General features: G+C 45.1%; 1 protein-coding gene across 1 annotated transcript in view; it reads right to left on the bottom strand.

The window, feature by feature from the left end:
* Positions 1-22,589, bottom strand: part of LOC118390101 (UV radiation resistance-associated gene protein-like) — a 137,055-nt gene that overhangs the window by 70,180 nt on the left and 44,286 nt on the right. Inside the window, exon 12 of the mRNA XM_035780325.2 lies at positions 17,328-17,493. Within this exon, the coding sequence (XP_035636218.1) occupies positions 17,328-17,493 (166 nt within the window). The remainder of the gene's footprint in view (positions 1-17,327; positions 17,494-22,589) is intronic.

Genomic DNA, 22,589 nt, shown 5'->3' with positions numbered 1-22,589 from the left:
ATTGTCATAAAATAAAACAAATGTAATATACACAACAACTGAAATATTTTATTAAAGTAATGCGAATAATTTATGGTCAATAAGTGATGAGCAGTAATGGACAGTCACTACCATCATGGGACTTTTATTAAATTGTTTTATTCTGTGTTACGTAATTCAACCCACAAAATGCATTTAATGTTTTTTTATTTTTTTATTATCGAAATCGGTGATTATTATTATTTTTAATCAAACAGAAACCGAACCGACCACAAAAAGTACTAATCACTAAAGGCAGATGCTTATTATTAACATCTTATGTATCCAATTTATTATTAACGTCAGAGCGACAGGCTCCGCGAGACTGCTAAACTATCTGCACTAACTCTGTCGTGCACTGACCCTACACACTCACTGGAATTTATACACACACTTCACTACACTGTCACTCCCACACAAAAATCTCACACATACAAATACACTAAATATACAAATATACACACACACACTTTTCTGCTGCTACACTGTTCTTCATTTTACTCTTATGATCATCTATCCAGATGCCTAGTCACTTAACCCTGCCTTCACGTACAGTATCTACCTCTAATACCTCGTACCTCTACACGTTGATCTTTACTGGTACTCCCTACATACACTCAATTAGTATTTTGTAGCACTGCCTTTAAATTGTTTAGCTTGGGTCAAACATGTCGGGTTGCCTTCCACAAGGTGAATTTTGGCCCATTCCACCTGACAGAGCTGGTGTAACTGAGTCAGGTTTGTAGGCCTCCTTGCTCGTACACGTTTTATCAGTTCTGCCCACAAATGTTCTATAGGATTGAGGTCAGGGCTTTGTGATGGACACTCCAATACCTTGACTTTTGTTGTCCTTAAGCCATTTTTTGCCACAACTTTGGAAGTATGCTTGGGGTCATTGTTCATTTGCAAGACCCATTTGCGACCAAGCTTGAACTTCCTGACTGATGTATTGAGATGTTGCTTCAATATATCCACATCATTTTCATTTCTCACGGAGCCATCTATTTTGTGAAGTGCACCAGTCCCTCCTGCAGCAAAGCATCCCCACAACATGAGGCTGCCACCCCTGTGCTTCACGGTTGGGATGGTGTTCTTCGGCTTGCAAGCATCCCACTTTTTCCTCCAAACATAACGATGGTCATTATGGCCAAACGGTTCTATTTTATTTTAATCATCAGACCAGAGGACATTTTTTCAAAAAGTACGATCTTTGTCCCCATGTGCAGTTGCAAACCGTGGGCTTTTTTACGGCGGTTTTGGAGCAGTGGCTTCTTCCTTGCTGAGCGGCCTATCAGGTTATGTCGATATAGGACTCGTTTACTGTGGATATAGATACTTTTGTACCTGTTTCCCCCAGCATCTTCACAAGGTCCTTTGCTGCTGTTCTGGGATTGATTTGCACTTTTTGCACCAAAGTAGGTTAATCTCTAGGAGGCAGAATGCATCTCCTTCCTGAGCGGTATGACGGCTGTGTGGTCCCATGGTGTTTATACTTGCATACTATTGTTTGTACAGATGAACGTGGTACCTTCAGGCATTTGGAAATTGCTCCCAAGGATGAACCAGACTTGTGGAGGTCTACAATTTGTTTTCGGAGCTCTTGGCTGATTTCTTTTGATTTTCCTATGATGTCAAGCAAAGAGGCACCGAGTTTGAAGGTAGGCCTTGAAATACATCCACAGGTACACCTCCAATTGACTCAAATTATGTCAATTAGCCTATCGGAAGCTTCTAAAGCCTTTATGACGTTTTCTGTAATTTTCCAAGCTGTTTAAAGGCACAGTCAACTTAGTGTATGTAAACTTCTGACCCACTGGAATTGTGATACTGTGAATAATAAGGGAAATAATCTGTCTGTAACCAATTGTTGGAAAAATGACTTGTTTCATGCACAAAGTAGATGTCCTAAACGACTTAACATTTGGAGAGTGGTTTGGAGAGTGGTTGAAAAATGTGTTTTAATGACTCCAGCATAAGTGTATAAAAACTTCAGACTTCAACTGTAGCTCCACTCAAGTATTTTATTCTATTCCTCGTGTTAGTAACTATTTAATAAAAAATGTTTTACTTCGCATCGTTGGTAAAGGTTCATAAGCATGTATTTCACTGTAAAGTCAACACCAGTTGTATTCGGGCACATGTGATAAATGCAATTTCTCAAAGCAACAGGGAATGAATGGATCCTAAGTAATAGAGTTGAGAAATTGACAGAGTGATGGCAGAGTAGAGGCGAGATCTGGTGGATGCCTGAGGCATCAAGGCATTGGAGCACTGAATATGGGGAAGCAAGCCTGGAGCTCACTGGCCCACTCTCAACCCATCTTCACGGGATTACAGGGAGGTTTTACAGGGTAACAGGGCCAGTCAACCACTTACACAACTGCCATCTGGCACACCAGAGAATCATTCCCTTTCCCGCGGGACATCCAACTGACTTGACCATTACAGTATTTCCCATTGTCCTCAAATGTTACTGTACGATAAAAAGAGAAGTGAAAGTATGTGCCTGACTCTAGTCTGTGTCTTGTCATTGAGCAACTATACTACTCCCTCCCTCCTCTCCCCTCTCTCGTGGCTGCTATGTGACCCTGATAGGGGTGCGGGGGGGGTTGACGGCCCTTCCCCTGGTCCCACATGGTCCATGTTAAGGGACGTGAAACAAAACGCCACATAACAATAACCTCCTTCCTTTGCGTTCAGGTCCAGCCGAACCAAGGCCCTCTCTTAGCCTCCTTCCCTCCATCCACTGGCAGTCACATAGAGCACTTCCTCCCCAAACCACACTACACTAGAGCCACACATTGATGTGTCAATCCCTACTTAGGTGGTTATTTTCTTCAGCCTTCCATTTCATGAAGAAAATTAGGCAACAAAATGGGGTTTTCCCTTAATATTCCTAGTAACGTGTATGTATGAAGCAGCGCTTGGGTTTTTAACGGCCAGGCTCTGGTCTCAATCATACCGGTGACATCTGGATTGCATCTCCCCTATTCACCCTCATTCAATCAGACACACTGGAGATGGAGATGGGTTCTCTCTGCTGCTGCTCTGTAAAGTGAGGAAGCAACATATTGTTCGAGCTCATTGCATTCTGAGAATATTTTTAGAAGGGTGAAAGCTTCCAAGATTCCAAATAATGGTGCGTTCAAGGCAGGATTACTGCCCACAAACAAGCCAAGTGGAGTCATCGCCATTTACCACCTTTCTCCTAAATACAGCCTCCAGTCCCCATGCTGCCCCATTCATTCACTCCACACTGACTGAGACTTCTCTACCCAGGGGTAGAGGGAGCACTAGTTCAAGCTGTACATCGGTCTGCCTGCTCTTACTGTGGCTAAATGGCAACATACATAAAAGCCAAGGCAGTCATTATCTGAGACGGCAGGTCTGGAGTGGAATATAACAGTAATGCCCTCGCTCTACAGGTCAAACATTTCTATATGGCTGGCACAGTCAAGAGAACCTAAATGGTTGTTCGGCTCGTGTTAGCACAAAAAAACACAAAAAAAATGTATTACGTGAGGGATAGGAAAGTTGTCTTAGTCGACTATATGATGAACTGTAGGTAGTGTTAAAAAAAAGAAAGTAAGCTGGCTCCTTGGGAATATGAACATGAGGAATTTTCACATTTTTAACTAGACTGGCAGGGTACGATGTAAGAGATGTTTGGCCTCCACAGAATCAGTCAGTCAAAACAGCTCCACAGTGGAGACACTCAGCTTCATCTAGCAGCGACCAAGCTTTGCCAAGACGTCACTGGCATCTGGAACACACCACTCAGAGAAAGTAGTACACAGACAGAAGAACGCCCCACACCACCCCATATTACAAGTGCCAACTGGTGACCAGAGAAGCATAGTGAGTGGTGGATGAATTGAGCACCTTTGGGATGAATTTGAACGCTGACTGCGAGCCAGGCCTAACCGCCCAACATCAGTGCCCGACTTGTGGCTGAATGGAAGCAAGTCCCCACAGCAATGTTCCAACATCTAGTGGAAAGCCTTCCCAGAAGAGTGGAGGCTGTTATAGCAGCAAAGGGGGGACCAACTCCATATTAATGCCCATGATTTTGGAATGAAATGTTCCAAGAAGCAGGTGTCAACATACTTTTGGTCATGTAATATAATGGTGTATACAGTATGGACAGTAGTTGACTAGTAAAGGTTTGTACAGTAGAAGTTTTATACGATGAACCATTACAGGACAAGCATTTCGCTACACTCGCATTAACATCTGCTAACCATGTGTATGTGAAAAATAAAATTTGATTTGATTTGAATAAAATTTGATTTGATTCTAGAATACAGTATATACATAAAGTGGGTAAAACAGTGTAAACATTATTAAAGTGACTAGTGTTAAATGACTATGTACATAGGGCCTCAGTCTCTAAAGTGCAGGGTAGAGTACCGGGTGGTAGCCGGCTACTAACCATGACTAAGGTCCAAGGCAGGGTAGTAGTGGTGACTGTTTAACAGTCTGATGGCCTGGGGATAGAAGCTGTTTCTCAGTCTCTCAGCTTTGACGCACCTGTACGGTCTCCGCCTGGTAACGGGGCGAACAGGACGTGGCTTGGGTGGCAGAGGTCCTTAATGATCTTCTTGGCCATCCTCTGACACCGGGTGCTGTAGATGTCCTGGAGAACAGGCTATGTGACCCCGATAATGCGTTGGACTGAAGGCACCACCCTCTGGAGAGCCCTGCGGTTGCGGACGGTGCAATTGCCGTACCAGGCAGTGAAACAGCCCGACAAGATGCTCTCAATGGTGCATCTGTAGAAGTTCATAAGGGTCTTAGAGTAGTTTCATCAGCCTCCTGAAGCCTTCATACATCACATCTATATGAAGGGAACATTTGAGGTCATCAGTGATGTATGTGCACGCCGAGGAACTTGAAGCTTTTGACCCTGTCGATGTGGACATGCTCTCTCTACGGTCTCCTGTAGTCCACGATCAGCTCCTTCATTTTGTTGACATTGAGGGAAAGGTTAGTTCCCTCGCACCACTCTGCCAGGCCTTTCCTCTCCTCCCTGTATGCTGTCTTATCATTGTTGGTAATCAGAGCTACCACTGTTGTGTCATCAGCAAACCTGAATGACTGAGTTGGAGAGGTGCGTGGCCATGCAGTCATGGATTAACAGGAAACACCAGAGGGGGCTGAGCACGCAGCCTTGTGGGACCCCTTTGTTGAGAATCAGAGCGGCAGATGGGTTGTTGCCTACCTTCACCACTTGGGGTCAGCCTGTCAGGAAGACCAGGACCCAGTTGCAGAGTGACAGGTTCACATTCAGGGCCTGAGCATAATGATTCATTTGTTTTATTTCACCTTTATTTAACCAGGTAGGCCAGTTGAGAACAAGTTCTCATTTACAACTGCGACCTGGCCAAGATAAAGCAAAGCAGTGTGACAAAAAACAACACAGTTAGACATAGGATAAACAAAAGTACAGTCAATAACACACTAGAAAAATCTATACACAGTGTGTGCAAATGGAGTAAGGAGGTAAGGCAATAAATATGCCATAGTAGCGAAGTAATTACAATTTAGCAAATTAATACTGAAGTGATAGATGTGCAGATGATGATGTGCAAGTAAAAATACTGGTGTGCAAAAGAGCAAAAAAGTTAAAAAAAAACAATATGGGGATGAGGTAGGTAGTGGGCTATTTACACATGGGCTATGTACAGCTGCAGCGATCGGTAAGCTGCTCAGATAGCTGATGCTTAAAGTTAGTGAGGGAGATAAGTCTCCAACTTCAGAGAGTTTTGCAGTTCGTTGGCAGCAGAGAACTGGAAGGAATACCTGCTGGAACGAGTGCTACAGATGGGTGCTGCTATGGTGACCAGTGAGCTGAGATCAGGCAGTGCTTTACCTTGCAAAGACTTCTAGATGACCAGGAGCCAATTGGTGTGGCAACGAATATGTAGCGAGGGCCAGCTGACGAGAGCATACAGGTCGCAGTGGTGGGTGGTATATGGGGCTTTGGTTACAAAATGGGTGGCACTTTGATAGACTGCATCCAGTTTGCTGAGTAGAGTGTTGGAGGCTATTTTGTAAATGACATCGCCAAAGTTGAGGATCGGTAGGATAGTCAGTTTTACGAGGGTATGTTTGGCAGTGTCAGCGAAGGATGCTTTGTTGCGAAATAGGAAGCCGATTCTAGATTTAATTATGAAATGGAGATGCTTAATATGAGTCTGGAAGGAGAGTTTGCTGTCGAGCCAGCCACCTAGGTATTTGTAGTTGTCCACATATTCTAAGTCAAAACCGTCCAGAGAAGTGAAGTGATGCAGGCGGGTGCGGGAAGCAATCGGTTGAGAAGCATGCATTTAGTTTTACTAGAGTTTAAGAGCAGTTCGAGGCCACGGAAGGAGTGTTGTATGGAATTGAAGCTCGTTTGGAGGTTAGTTAACACAGTGTCCAAAAAAGGACCAGATGTATACAGAATGGTGTCGTCTGCAGAGGTGGATCCAGGAATCACTCGCAGCAAGAGCGACATCATTGATATATACAGAGAAAAGAGTCGGCCCGAGAATTTAACCCTGTGGCACCCCCATAGAGACTACCAGAGGTCAGGACAACAGGCCCTCTGATTTGACACACTGAACTCTGTCTGAGAAGTAGTTGGTGAACCGGGTGAGGTAGTCATTTGAGAAACCAAGGCTGTTGAGTCTGCCAATAAGAATAAGGTGATTGACAGACTCGAAAGCCTTGGCCAGGTCGATGAGGACGGCTGCACAGTACTGTCTTTTATCGATGGCGGTTATGATATTGTTTAGTACCTTGAGCGTGGCTGAGGCGTACCCGTGACCAGCTTGGAAACCAGATTGCACAGCGGAGAAGATCATTGATCTGTTTGTTAACTTGCCTTTCGAAGACTTTAGAAAGGCAGGGCAGGATGGATATAGGTATGTAACAGTTTTGGTCTAGCGTGTCTCCCTTTTGAAGAGGGGGATGACCGCGGTAGCTTTCCAATCTTTAGTAGGAGGTTGAACAGACTAGCAATAGGGGTTGCAACAATGGTGGCGGATAATTTTAGAAAGAAAGGGTCCAGATTGTCTAGACCAGCTGATTTGTACGGGTCCAGGTTTCGCAGCTCTTTCAGAACATCTACTATCTGGATTTGGGTGAAGGAGAACTGTGGGGGTGTGCGGAGCTGTTGGGTTAGCCAGGAGGAAAGCATGGCCAACCGTATAGATATGCTTAGTAAAATTCTCGATTATCATGGATTCGGTGGTGACAGTGTTTCCTAGCCTCAGTGCAATGGGCAGCTGGGAGGAGGTGCTCTTATTCTCCATGGACTTTAGTGTCCCAAAACCTTTTGGAGTTAGAGAGACAGGATGGAAATTTCTGTTTGAAAAAGCTAACCTTTGCTTTCCTAACTGACTGTGTGTATTGGTTCCTGACTTCTCTGAAAAGTTGCATATCCCGGGGACTATTCGATACCAGTGCAGTACGCCACAGGATGTTTTTGTGCTGGTTGAGGGCAGTCAGGCTTGGAGTGAACCAATGACTATATCTGTTCTCAGTTCTACATTTTTTGAAAGGGGCATGCTTATTTAAGACGGTGAGGAAATGACTTTAAAGAACAACCAGGCAAAAAGAACAACCAGGCATCCTCAACTGACAAGATGAGGTCAATATCCTTCCAGGATACCCGGCCAAGTCGATTAGAAAGGCCTGCTTGCAGAAGTGTATTAGGGAGCGTTTGACAGTGATGAGGGGTGGTCATTTGTTTACTTCCGGGTTGGAGCGAGCGGTCGCATTCGCACTTCGGTCCGCAGGTAGTATTACTTTTCATTACATTTCATTATAGTACAACGGTTTGATTTGTCTAATCTTAGCAATTTCTTCTTAGCTAGCTACATAGCCGTCTTTGTATCAAAGATAATTGCGTAATTATCGTATTTCGTCGTCCTAACGTAGTCTACTGCAGCTAGCCACATAGCTAACGTCCACCGTATAGCAGCACCGTAGAAACTATTACACTCAACTGAACGACTTGATTAGTGTAGTGTTAGCTAGCTACATAGTTGTCTTTGCTGTCTTCGTATCCAAGATAATTGTGTAGTTTAGAGTGTGTAGTCTTAGAGTGATTATCTTAATTTACAGAGGTTAGCTAGCCAGCTATTTGTCGTCCTTAACGTAGGAGACACTGCAAGCTAGCTAACAGCTAACAGCTAACAGCTTGCCAACAACAACCCGGTCGCATTCCGCTTCGCTCCACAGGTAGTATCACATTTTCATTTCATTTCATTACAGCACAACGGTTTGATTTGCTTGATCGTAGCTAGCTACATAGCTAGCTACATAGCCGTCCTTGTTTCAAAGATAATTGTGTAGTCTAGAGCGATTTTCTAGGTTAGCTAGCCAGCTATTGTCGTTCTTTTAACGCAACGTAACGTAATCAACACTGCTAGCTAGCCAGCTAGCCCCCGAATAGTAGCACTGTAGAAACTATTACACTCAACGGAACGACTTGATTAGTGTAGTGTCAACAACGCAGCCACTGCCAGCTAGCCTACTTCAGCAGTACTGTATCATTTTAATAATTTTAGTCAATAAGATTCTTGCTACGTAAGCTTAACTTTCTGAACATTCGAGACGTGTAGTCCACTTGTCATTCCAATCTCCTTGCATTAGCGTAGCCTCTTCTGAAGCCTGTCAACTATGTGTCTGTCTATCCCTGTTCTCTCCTCTCTGCACAGACCATACAAACGCTCCACACCGCGTGGCCGCGTGCCACCCTAATCTGGTGGTCCCAGCGCGCACGACCCACGTGGAGTTCCAGGTCTCCGGTAGCCTCTGGAACTGCCGATCTGCGGCCAACAAGGCAGAGTTCATCTCAGCCTATGCCTCCCTCCAGTCCCTCGACTTCTTGGCACTGACGGAAACATGGATCACCACAGATAACACTGCTACTCCTACTGCTCTCTCCTCGTCCGCCCACGTGTTCTCGCACACCCCGAGAGCTTCTGGTCAGCGGGGTGGTGGCACCGGGATCCTCATCTCTCCCAAGTGGTCATTCTCTCTTTCTCCCCTTACCCATCTGTCTATCGCCTCCTTTGAATTCCATGCTGTCACAGTTACCAGCCCTTTCAAGCTTAACATCCTTATCATTTATCGCCCTCCAGGTTCCCTCGGAGAGTTCATCAATGAGCTTGATGCCTTGATAAGCTCCTTTCCTGAGGACGGCTCACCTCTCACAGTTCTGGGCGACTTTAACCTCCCCACGTCTACCTTTGACTCATTCCTCTCTGCCTCCTTTCCACTCCTCTCCTCTTTTGACCTCACCCTCTCACCTTCCCCCCCTACTCACAAGGCAGGCAATACGCTCGACCTCATCTTTACTAGATGCTGTTCTTCCACTAACCCCATTGCAACTCCCCTCCAAGTCTCCGACCACTACCTTGTATCCTTTTCCCTCTCGCTCTCATCCAACACTTCCCACACTGCCCCTACTCGGATGGTATCGCGCCGTCCCAACCTTCGCTCTCTCTCCCCCGCTACTCTCTCCTCTTCCATCCTATCATCTCTCCCCCTGCTCAAACCTTCTCCAACCTATCTCCTGATTCTGCCTCCTCAACCCTCCTCTCCTCCCTTTCTGCATCCTTTGACTCTCTATGTCCCCTATCCTCCAGGCCGGCTCGGTCCTCCCCTCCCGCTCCGTGGCTCGACGACTCATTGCGAGCTCACAGAACAGGGCTCCGGGCAGCCGAGCGGAAATGGAGTAAAACTCGCCTCCCTGCGGACCTGGCATCCTTTCACTCCCTCCTCTCTACATTTTCCTCCTCTGTCTCTGCTGCTAAAGCCACTTTCTACCACTCTAAATTCCAAGCATCTGCCTCTAACCCTAGGAAGCTCTTTGCCACCTTCTCCTCCCTCCTGAATCCTCCTCCCCTCCCCCCTCCTCTCTCTGCAGATGACTTCGTCAACCATTTTGAAAAGAAGGTCGACGACATCCGATCCTCGTCTGCTAAGTCAAACGACACCGCTGGTTCTGCTCACACTGCCCTACCCTGTGCTCTGACCTCTTTCTCCCCTCTCTCTCCAGATGAAATCTCGCGTCTTGTGACGGCCGGCCGCCCAACAACCTGCCCGCTTGACCCTATCCCCTCCTCTCTTCTCCAGACCATTTCCGGAGACCTTCTCCCTTACCTCACCTCGCTCATCAACTCATCCCTGACCGCTGGCTACGTCCCTTCCGTCCTCAAGAGAGCGAGAGTTGCACCCCTTCTGAAAAAACCTACACACGATCCCTCCGATGTCAACAACTACAGACCAGTATCCCTTCTTTCTTTTCTCTCCAAAACTCTTGAACGTGCCGTCCTTGGCCAGCTCTACCGCTATCTCTCTCAGAATGACCTTCTTGATCCAAATCAGTCAGGTTTCAAGACTAGTCATTCAACTGAGACTGCTCTTCTCTGCATCACGGAGGCGCTCCGCACTGCTAAAGCTAACTCTCTCTCCTCTGCTCTCATCCTTCTAGACCTATCGGCTGCCTTCGATACTGTGAACCATCAGATCCTCCTCTCCACCCTCTCCGAGGTGGGCATCTCCAGCGCTTCCCACGCTTGGATTGCGTCCTACCTGACAGGTCGCTCCTACCAGGTGGCGTGGCGAGAATCGGTCTCCTCACCACGCGCTCTCACCACTGGTGTCCCCCAGGGCTCTGTTCTAGGCACTCTCCTATTCTCGCTATACACCAAGTCACTTGGCTCTGTCATAACCTCACATGGTCTCTCCTATCATTGCTATGCAGACGACACACAATTCATCTTCTCCTTTCCCCCTTCTGATGACCAGGTGGCGAATCGCATCTCTGCATGTCTGGCAGACATATCAGTGTGGATGACGGATCACCACCTCAAGCTGAACCTCGGGAAGACGGAGCTGCTCTTCCTCCCGGGGAAGGACTGCCCGTTCCATGATCTCGCCATAACGGTTGACAACTCCATTGTGTCCTCCTCCCAGAGCGCTAAGAACCTTGGCGTGATCCTGGACAACACCCTGTCGTTCTCAACTAACATCAAGGCGGTGGCCCGTTCCTGTAGGTTCATGCTCTACAACATCACACAGGAAGCGGCGCAGGTCCTAATCCAGGCACTTGTCATCTCCCGTCTGGATTACTGCAACTCGCTGTTGGCTGGGCTCCCTGCCTGTGCCATTAAACCCCTACAACTCATCCAGAACGCCGCAGCCCGTCTGGTGTTCAACCTTCCCAAGTTTTCTCACGTCACCCCGCTCCTCCGCTATCCCCACTGGCTTCCAGTTGAAGCTCGCATCCGCTACAAGACCATGGTGCTTGCCTACGGAGCTGTGAGGGGAACGGCACCTCAGTACCTCCAGGCTCTGATCAGGCCCTACACCCAAACAAGGGCACTGCGTTCATCCACCTCTGGCCTGCTCGCCTCCCTACCACTGAGGAAGTACAGTTCCCGCTCAGCCCAGTCAAAACTGTTCGCTGCTCTGGCCCCCCAATGGTGGAACAAACTCCCTCACGACGCAAGGACAGCAGAGTCAATCACCACCTTCCGGAGACACCTGAAACCCCACCTCTTTAAGGAATACCTAGGATAGGATAAGTAATCCTTCTCACCCCCCCCCTAAAAGATTTAGATGCACTATTGTAAAGTGGCTGTTCCACTGGATGTCATAAGGTGAATGCACCAATTTGTAAGTCGCTCTGGATAAGAGCGTCTGCTAAATGACTTAAATGTAAATGTAATGTAATTTGACCGCGGACCCATAACGGATGCAGGCAATGAGGCAGTGATCGCTGAGATCCTGATTGAAAACAGCAGAGGTTTATTTGGAGGGGAAGTTGGTAAGGATAATGTCTATGAGGGTGCCATGTTTATGGATTTAGGGTTGTACCTGGTGTGTTCCTTGATGATTTGTGTGAGATTGAGGGCATCTAGCTTAAATTGTAGGACGGCCGGGGTGTTAAGCATATCCCAGTTCAGGTCACCGAACGAACTCTGAAGATAGATGGAGAGGCAATCAATTCACATATGGTGTCCAGGGAACAGCTGGGAGCTGAGGGGTTATGAAACAGGCGGCAACAGTGAGAGAATTATTTCTGGAGAGATTAATTTCAAAATTAGAATTGTTTGGGCAAAGACCTGGAAAGTATGACAGAACTTTTCAGGCTCTCTCTGCAGTAGATTGCAACACTTCCCCCTTTGGCAGTTCTATCTTGACGGAAAATGTTGTAGTTGGGTATGGAAATCTCAGAATTTTGTGGCCTTCCTAAGCCAGGATTCAGACACGGCAAGAACATCAGCGTTGGCGGAGTGTGCTAAAGCAGTGAGTAAAACAAAATTAGGGAGGAGGCTTCTGATGTTAATGCATGAAACCAAGGCTTTTACGGTTACAGAAGCCAACAAATGAGAGTGCCTGGGGACACACAGGGCCTGGGTTAACCTCTACATCACCTGAGGAACCAGAGGAGGAGTGGGATGTGGTTACGGCTAAAGACTATCAAAACTGGTTGTCTAGTGCGTTGGGGACAGAGAATAAAAGGTGCAGATTTCGTGGTAGAATAGATTCAGGGCATAATGTACAGACAAGGGTATGGGTACAGTGGAGGTAAACCTAGGCATTGAGTGACAATAAGAGGTTGCATCTCTGGAGGTACTACTTATGCTAGGTGAGGCCACCCCATGTGTGGAAGGTGGGACAAAGGAGGTATCTGAGGCATGTTGAGTGGGGCTAGGTGCTCCACAGTAAAATAAAACAATGATAACTACCCTAAACAACAGTATACAAGGCATATTGACAGAGAGAGACATAAAGCGATCACAGGTGTTGATTGGGAGAGCTAGCTAAGACAACTGGTAAGACAGCAACAGCTAATCAGCTAAGATAACAACAACAGGTAAAATGGTGATGAATGGGCAGAGGGTCAGTTTTTTAATTTGACCTTTATTTATACAGATTTTTTCTCATTGAGATAACATCTCTTTTCCAGTTAACTACATACAGGGCCTGAGTTTGATGCTGGGGGCGACAGATAAACAAACCAAACCAAATGGAGTACCGTGATTAATGAACAGTCCAGCAGGCATCAGCTATGTAGCCAGGTGATCATAGGGTCCAGTGAACACCAATAGATGAAACAGGGAAGTCGTTACACGCTAGCAAGCGGGAGACACTGCGTTCATAGAGTTACCAGGCCGGGCCAAGCAGAAGCGTCTTCGTCGACGTCCGACAAAGGCCGGTTGAGGGCACATCGGATGGAATTATATCGGCAGTTGTGATGGATCTGCGGGGCTCCATGTCGACAAAGGGTCTAGGCCAAACTGGAAAAGAGTAGCTTTGTAGCTGGAGTAATATCGCTAGCTAGCCGGGAGATGCGCCTGGCTCAAGGCTAACTGGTGCTAGCTTTGGGACAAGGGAGTTAGCCACTATAGACACTCGATAGCAGCTCGCTAGTTGCGATGATCCGATGCAATGGTCCAGAGCTTACGGCAGGAATTCGGCTATGTAGTGGCTTCTAGTCGTGTTAGTGAAGAGTCCGGGAGTCCTCAGCTGTGTACCTGAGTGATCATAGGGTCCGCTTAGCAGGCCTGGTTCAAAGTCTAGCTTCGGGGCTGGGCTACTCGGTAGCAGCTAGCTAGCTGCGAGGATCTGGAATAATGGTCCAGTAATGGAGTAGTCTGGAGTAAAGATGGAGAAAAGCCATCCTGATATGCTCAGGGTTGATATCGCGCTGTGCAGACTGGCGTTGTACAGGCTGGCTGGTATTATCCGGGGTAAAAGCAGCTGGTGTCTGAGCTAGAGGTAAAAGCCGCTAGCAGTGGCTAACAGTTACTAGATAGTTAATTAGCTGGTTAGCATCTGATGGCTAGCTTCTGATGGAGGTTCTAACTATAAGGTCTAAAAATAGAGGACCCGTATCACATTACGTGAGACGGGTTGCCGGAAGGTATATTTAATTTTAAAATGGAAAAAGAGATTGAAATAAACACCAAAAAAGACTACATTTACATGGGACAACGACAAACACGTCTGCACTGCTACGCCATCTTGGATTGATGTATAATGATGTGCTTGGAGGGGAACTATGGTGTTGAAGGCTGAGCTGTAGTCAAAGAACAGCATTCTCATATAGGTATTCATCTTGTCCAGGTGGGATAGGGCAGTGTGCAGTGCAATGGCGTTGCGTCGTCCGTGGATCTGTTGGGGAGATATGTGAATTGTAGTGGTTATAAGGTGGTTGTTGGGTAAGGTGGAGGTGATATGGTCCTTAACTAGCCTCTCAAAGCACTTTATGAGGACAGAAGTGAGTGCTGCGGGGCGATAGTCATTTAGTACCTTCACTTTCTTCGGTACAGGAACAATGGTGGACATCTTGAAGCAAGTGGAGACAACAGACTGGGATATGGAGAGATTGAATATGTCTGCAAACACACCAGCCAGTTTTTGTCTGCACATGCTCTGAGGATGCGGCTTGGGATGAAGTCTGGGCCAGCAGCCTTGCAAGGGTTAACACTCTTAAATGTTTTACTCATGTTGGCCGCGGAGAATGAGAGCACAGCAAAATTGGTAAGCAATGGGGGTCCGAGTCGGCGAGCCTCGGTTGTTTTCTTCAAAGCGGGCAAAGAAGGTGTTTAGCATGTCCAGGAGGGAGGAGTCAGTTTCCATGAGGTGGCTGGCGCTGGAATAGTAGCTGGTTGGAGTGACGGGTGGTGGAGACCCCATGTGAGCCCCTCCAGCTGCCATGATGACACTCAGAGGAGGAGAAGAAATGGCCCGATACTGGCTGTAGTTGTCTCTGATTAGGACTCACACTCTCACCATGTGCATGTTTTCGTTTAAGGGTTTGAATATATGACATATGGATGTGTGTGTGGAGGAATGCAATAATTTATTTACATGCCTTCCCCTGTGTCTGACTAAAACAATGATGAGCAGCATCCATATGTGCATGTGAGAGAGTATGAGAGAAAAACAGAGATAAACACACTGGGAACATCTCATCCTTACATGGTTATTCAGTTCAAGCCCAGAACAGTCAAAAGTCAAATGAGGCATTGGTTAGGGGTTACTGGGGGACTTAATGGGGTCCAAGGGGCTTGCTGCCTGTCTACGGACCTGTTAGTTACTATGAGTTAATTAAGGGGTGTGGTATGGTCCTTCTCCCTCTCTTATTAATTAATTGGGCAAAATGAAGATGTATGCATTAGCTTTTCAAATAACAGTCTGCCTGCTACCCCCTCAACCACCTAAAACAGCACAGCGCAGAGCAGAAAATACACTGCCACTCTCTTCCTGTCCCACTCTGGCCATTAGCCACCACTGACACGGGACTCACAGCTGCTCCTTTTACAGTAGGCCTGTGTTGGTATAGACAAGAGGGGGGCAATAAGCCCCTATACCTAAACAGCCTCGTAAGGGGAACACGACACACCATATAATATTGTATTTCTACCGAATGCTGGTGACCTCCATCTGCTACAAGCAAAGAATAACAGTTTAATTTGAGCAAGCTGTGCAGAACCGGAGATGACAGGCTACGACTATGTAGCGTGGCAAGATGCAATACAGACTTTGTGTTGCTTTTTCATTTCTTGGCGGTTGGCACTTTACTTACATTTATAATTAATCAATCTAGCACCAAAGGGATCAAATGTGCCCACATGTATACTTTACCCAACAGTACAGTGTCTGATAATACCTATTCTCAAAGCATCTTGTTCTTTTCATTTTTAAATCCGATGTATTATTAATTTTGATGCCCATTGGGTTTTTTTCCTGGTCGATGGGGGTCTTGCCTGGCTGTGCACAGAATGTACAGGAATGTACAGTTGCATACCTGACAGCATATGTGTGCATTCCCAAACATGCAATTATCACAAGGAAACAGGAGTTTTGTTGGAAGCTTGATGCATAGTTACCGGATCCAAACAGATACAAATAATCATTTCAATACAGTGTCCTTAGTGTAATTGTGGTGCCCGGTACAATTTAAACAGGATTTAAACAAGCAGGCTGGTACAGCCCAGAGGCAAGGCCCCAAGAGTGTTATCCTTTCCTTGTGTCCATGGCAACAATATTATCCAACATATCCGTACATCTTAAATACCTCTCTCCATTCAGGTAAATTAGTCTAAATACAGTGTGGGTAGAACAGTGCCTAGCTTAGCCCCTGGGGTACAAAGATAAAGGCACAGGCCAAGGTGAGCAAAACAGGAATCTTCAACAATGTGCTTCATCATTATGAAAAATAGTACTGTCTACTGTCTGGGTTTTTATATGAAACGACAAAGGAACGTTCAAAACAGTGGTTGCGGCATGGTAAAGAGGATTGTAAAAAAAGACCTGAGTGAACCTGACACCATTTGACATGCTGCATAACATAAGGCTTAGCTGTCCAAAGCAGTCAAAAGTTTACTACTTGCACGGAATGATTACATCAAGCTTGTGACTCTACAAACTTGTTGGATGCATTTGTAGTTTGTTTTGGTTGTGTTTTGTGTTATGTTTTGCCCAATAGTAACTGAAATAGTGACTGGAGTAATTTTATTTCGAAGTGAGTAGATAAGATGTTTATGAACACTTCAAAATGAATCATGATAATGCCACGATTAAGAAAAAACACAACTGAATCATCAATAATATTGAGTGAGAAGGTTAGAGACTTCAACAATAGGCTAACCTCTCACCATTATCAATAACAGGGGAGGTTAGCATGTAGTATATTAGGTACTAAACCTTTAACTACTATAATACAGTATAAGTGAATTTGTCAAAATGGGGGGACTAGATACATAAAGAGCTATCATTACTAAATGGTAAAACAGATATGAAAATACCCTAAAATAAGAGCTGGCATCCTGTACTGTTGCCTAATATGAAACATTCTCAAATATAAATATTTACGTTCACTCTCCAAATACATATGGAGAGGAGAGTACATGCTGTCCTCATTTAGCACCTACAGTACATAAGTCCCTTGTTATGACCAGAATCACAATGAGCTCTCCAGTCGTTTAGAGTTAATCTCTACTCAACTGCAAAATTGTTGGGTACTAGGAATCCTTGGCATCCATCAACTGGCTACAGTAGGATTAGCTATTGTCCACATTTGGCCCCTTTCTGCCGTTGGCACTTTCTTATGAGCAGGATCAATACCCTCCATGCTCCTAGTTTGTCACTTTTGTCAACTATATAATAAATAAATAAATGTGTAACAGTATATGTGTGGAAGTGTTAATGAATGGAAAATGCACTTTGAATACTCAATAATTCAAATGTTCAACATAAATAACAAAAAATATTGAAGGCTGTTGTAGGTTGCTTACTCTCTCTCCTTCTCGCTGAGCTTGTCTGTGATGGTGTCCTTGATGGAGGAGCGGGAACCCTTGTGGATCACAGGATATCTAAGAGGGATCTGCAAGAAGCAGCTGATCATCAGCACCAGGTGGGCCGTGTAACCCAGGGCAACCGCCACGCTCCCATCATCCTTCGCTGTAGGAAAAAACAAAAACCGAGGTCATTCAATTTCTGTTCGAAGGTTTTACTGTGAAATGTTAGCAGAGGGTTTGAATGAAAAACTGTTTAATTGGATCTGATTTGAAACACCATGCCTGTTAATCACTTCAATGGCTGTGTTTTAATGGTTTATTACTCCAACACACTATAATGCTAAGACTAGAAACTGAAGCTGGTCAAAATGGCAACAACCATCTAAACAGTCTCAGTGTTTCATATTTTCTTCAAAGCAAGAGGTCAGGAATGCTGTGACTGCAATACTAATGCATTTGATATACGTTTGATATAAATTAATCATATTGAAATGAAAGATCAAATCACGAAGGGCTAACATAATTTCAGTTTCTATCCTCAGAACGCAAACACCAAATAAAGGCATCACAACATGGAAAACACTTTGGTAAGTAATCACACCGATAAAAAGCAGTCATTTATGTGGGCGAAGTGTTTTGAAAATGACAGTGTGTTTTTGGTGACGCAACACACATGAAAACTTCAACTGCTGTAGAATACTGTACCTAATTTACTTCAAAATATCTCATATACTTCAGAAATGTACATGAAAAGCACAAGTGTCACATAAAACTAGCCCCTCGTTGGTCAATTATATTTTAGGGGAAAATGTGATGTTTCATCAACATTTCTGACTAGAAAACAGGCCTGCCGCCTGGAGCTGCTTTCTTTGACACCACATTAAGTTGTTTCAAGTTCACAACAGCAGAGCAGGACATCGCTCCAGGAGAAAAGCTGATGCTTTCCAAATTCCCAAATCATAGTGCTTTTGTCTTAAATGTTTAGAATAACAGACTGCTGCCTTCGTGAATCTCAGACTAGTAGGGCTTAAATATGGTGTGTTGGTGCATATCTACAAGACCCTGTATTATATCATTACTGAGTCTGCAGCACCTCTGACACCAGCGCCGAGGCCATGGAGCTGACTATCTCTCAGACTGCCAATATTTTCATATATTTCCCCATAAAACTAGTTCTATCCAACATGAATGTCAGATAAAGGGAACATAAGTTTAACTGACATGTACTGGGGACACTGAAGAACTACAGCTAGGTAGCCTCAGATGACAGGGAAGATTGTCACCTCAGAGAGAAAGCACTGGGGGGCACTTGTTTCCACCCTATGATCCCCTTCTCCTTGGCAGCATCTCTCCTCTCCCCTCTTATATCTCCTCCAGCCTCTCCCCTGTCTCCTCTAACCAACACCCTCTATTCTCTACCTTACCCTTATCCAGCCTCTCCCATCTCCACTCTCCCATTTCCTGTCCCCTGTCTCTTCCAGCATTACCCTTCTACCCTCTCCCCTCAGTCTCCACATGCTGTGCAGCCCTGACACCGTTGGGTCACTAATCTACCACAGCCGTCCCCTGTATGTCACCCAACAGCCACACAGTTCTGGACATGGTCGGCTTAACACTGGGCAGGGCCACACAGAAATCAGAGGGTCAAAGGACAGGCCTACATGATGAGGTAGGGTCAGGGAAGTGGGGTGCTGTATAGCTGTTATGGTTAAGGTGGTTAGACAGGATGTGTGGCCAGGCAGTCCCTCTTTCTCACCTCCTGTAGGCCTCTGTCCATCTCACTCGCTGTTCTACAACACAGTCACACCACATGCTCCACATCCACATGAGAAGGGAGGACAAGACAGGTTGGAGGGGGGTTGTGAGTGTGTTAGGACGCCTCTTGTAGCCCTCAGTCTCCTAGTACACTCTCACACCACATGCTACGTGGTTTACTCACTAGATTTACACCACCCCCGAAGCGCGAAGCAGCCGCACACCTCCACAGGGGATGGGAAGCCACTCAACGCTGCAGACACAAACGACGAGCCATCACGTCAGGACGGGGATAGAGGGGCTGCATGCTCACACCGGGTTTTACGGTTGGAGTGGTGGTAGATCGCCTCGTATGAGCCATCCTGATCTCGATGGATCACGATGGTTCGGACGAGGCTAGGGGGGAGGGAGGAGGCTGCTGCATCCAAGGATGAGCAGGGAAATCTGACTTTCCACAACACACATAGGTGTGACATGGAGGAAATGTAAACCACTCTTCAATCTTCATCATCATCTAGACCTCTGCCGTGTAAAGACGCGCACACACACACAATCCTCATCTGCTGTCCACAGTAAATGAGGCAGACTTCCGGCATATTTTGCAGATAATACTATGCTGTATAAATAAGAAGTGGAGATATGAACTAACAGTCCAGTAGAGGAGTAGAGGAGTATGAGTCCAGCAGAGGAGTATGTAAAGAGAGAAACTGTGACTGAAACAGGAAGCCGTCTCATCCCTACACACTACCTCCAGTTACCCATGGATCTCACCACTCACTCCTTCGCCTTTTATCAATTAGATTTGCTACTGCTTCCGCTCTCCTTCATCCTCTCGCCTCCTTTTGAAAGAGATGAAAGTTAATCAAGGACAGTGAACGTTGATGGAAATGTGCTCATTTGAAATGAGACGGTCCTTCTCCACTCGCGTGTCATTAGGCAAATTACTTTTACAGGGGGTAGATCCCAAAATAAATGTAAAGGGATCAAAAAAATATTGAGTAAGCGGCGCAAGACATTTTATAACTAAGACCGTAAGTAGCATATCGTTTTTAAACGTGTGCATGTTTTTCTCCTCTGACACAAAGGCAGATTTCAAAACACTTCGACGTAGGATAAACTTGTCCTTCTGCGCCAAAGGGAGGAGTATGAGGAGGGGAGCTTCTTCCGTTTGCCCACTAACTGACACCGTTCAAGAATTTATCGGTTTCTGGGTATCAGAGGAGAGAGGACAGAGGACAGACTTTTTCCCCAAACGAGAAAACCCTATTCACTCTCTGGTCATTATAGAGTATATTGGCAGCAGAAATCAGACTCCAGAGGTCAAATAGACCGGAAGCAATTTCCACATTCTTGGATGATGGGGAGCACTTTGTTGGCCATGGACCAGCTTCCATTGACTAAAGGTTGATTCCAAGAAGTATGTTGAAACCGTTCCTGTGTTAGTACCTGGACTTTCTATCAGAGTATTTAATCTAGCCCAGTGGTCACCAACCGGTCGATCGCTATCTCCAATCCATTCCTTGTCGATCGCCAAATATTTCTGTAAAAAACAACAATAAAGCCTGGCTTTCCCATTTATTTTTTTATTTTTCTCACGCTGTTGGCACAGGTACACCAGATCCAGCTGCCCTGCACGCCAGATAGGTGAAGTGTTCCCATTTTGAACCATTTCATATGTCTGAAGATATGAACTCCGCTGCCAAGATACTCTCCCAGCAGGCCAAGAGCACATCAAGTAGGGCTGGGCGATATTGGCAAAATATCATATCACAGTATTTGACACATTTTGCAAGGTATTTTACTGAATTTTATCTTATTGAATAATAAACGTTAATTTGCTTTATGAGTAGTGCACGACACTAGGATGCCAACAAATATATTCTAAGTGATTTCAATGAGTCTTTCTACATTCTGATTGAATTAAACAGTATAAAACAAATTCAACCAAAACTCATTTTGAGCATTTTAATCCATTTCTGCATTTCCTGTACTCATTTCAGATCATTTCCACTCTGCCACGTAGGGCTGCACGATACAAACAACAAATAATCTAGGCCTTATTTTATAACAAATGTTCCAATTGCGATTTGACTTGCGATTTAGAGCAAAAAAACTTGGGTGAACTGTTGGAATCATGGAAATACAATGAGTATTCTAATTCTATAGTTAGAAAATAATAGTGGGCACTTAAAATACAGTGTTGTTTGAAATGTATTTATTTACCTTTATTTAACTAGGCAAGTCAGTTAAGAACAAATTCTTATTTTCAATGACGGCCTAGGAACAGTGGGTTAACTGCCTGTTCAGGGGCAGTCCAACGCTTTAACCACTAGGCTAACCTGCCGCCCAAAATGCCATGGATGAGTTATTGTGACAGAGTAAGAGCAAGTGTTGATAAGAGTTTCCGATGAGACACAATCATCTTTGGCTGCATAAATGTTCTCTCTTAGCTACCTTATGTAGCTAACATATTCATACTTCACCTATTCCTCTATGATTTAGAAGATACTGTTGCACAAACAACATGCTGATTTAGGTCTACACCAGCACTAGTATTATCAGGCTGTATAGCTAGTTATGTTTGATCTAACTCAGTACAATAGCTAGATATCTAGCTAGCAATTAGCATTAGCGTCTAACACAATTTAGGCCCAACTTCCTAAGAAAAGACAAACATGCGGTTTTCAGATGTAAGAAACACAAACTAATAGTGTAATTATAGAACACTAGTGGATTTACAGCAAAGTGAAAACAGCATCATTGTCATCAACATTGTTGCATGTGCTGCGTTGACCATGCAGGCTGAACACAAGTGTCTTGTGGTCGAGGAAGAACAAATGCGCTCCTTGAATGACAGGGGGCAGGGCTAGGTATGTGTGGAAAACGGCATGGAGAAAGAGAGGACTCAAGTAGCGGACTAAACTGTAAAAATAGATATTACGTCACGTGTATCACATTTAACAAACCAAATATTCAAATACCGTTATAGAAGGTCAAGTAAAAACCCAAAACAGGTTCGTGCATCAATACTGATAAATAGTAAAATACGGTACAAAGCACAGCCATAAAATCAAAGCAGCTATAGGCCTACCGATGGCCAATCAGATGGCTCAAATTACCATGTCTGCAGGCGATGAAAGAAAGCCTCATTGAGTGCACAGCAAAGTTGTTACTGTGAGATTTCAAAACGGTTAAAACCATGACTAGAGAGAGACTATCAATGAATACAGCAAAGAGCTGCTGTTTTTAAGAGCGTGTTCATGTTTACATTTTTACTCAGGACTGTCAACACTTTTTATTCAACACTTGTGCGTTCTCCCTACTTCCACTTGTGCAACAACCAGCACTGCATCTGAAATAAATTAGTAGGAAATTGTATCGATAGGCTTGCTTTGTTATTATTAGTGGCTTGGCTCTTTTTTTAATATTTCACTTTCTCTGGTCATAGGAGTAACATCAAACTTGCGCATGAGGCACAAGACGATGTCCCTTTTTTGCTCAGTG

This window comes from Oncorhynchus keta, chromosome 11, assembly GCF_023373465.1.
Source record: "Oncorhynchus keta strain PuntledgeMale-10-30-2019 chromosome 11, Oket_V2, whole genome shotgun sequence".
Classification (NCBI taxonomy): domain Eukaryota; kingdom Metazoa; phylum Chordata; class Actinopteri; order Salmoniformes; family Salmonidae; genus Oncorhynchus; species Oncorhynchus keta.
Note: the sequence above shows the minus strand (reverse complement) of the source record. Positions and strands in the feature narration are given on the sequence as shown.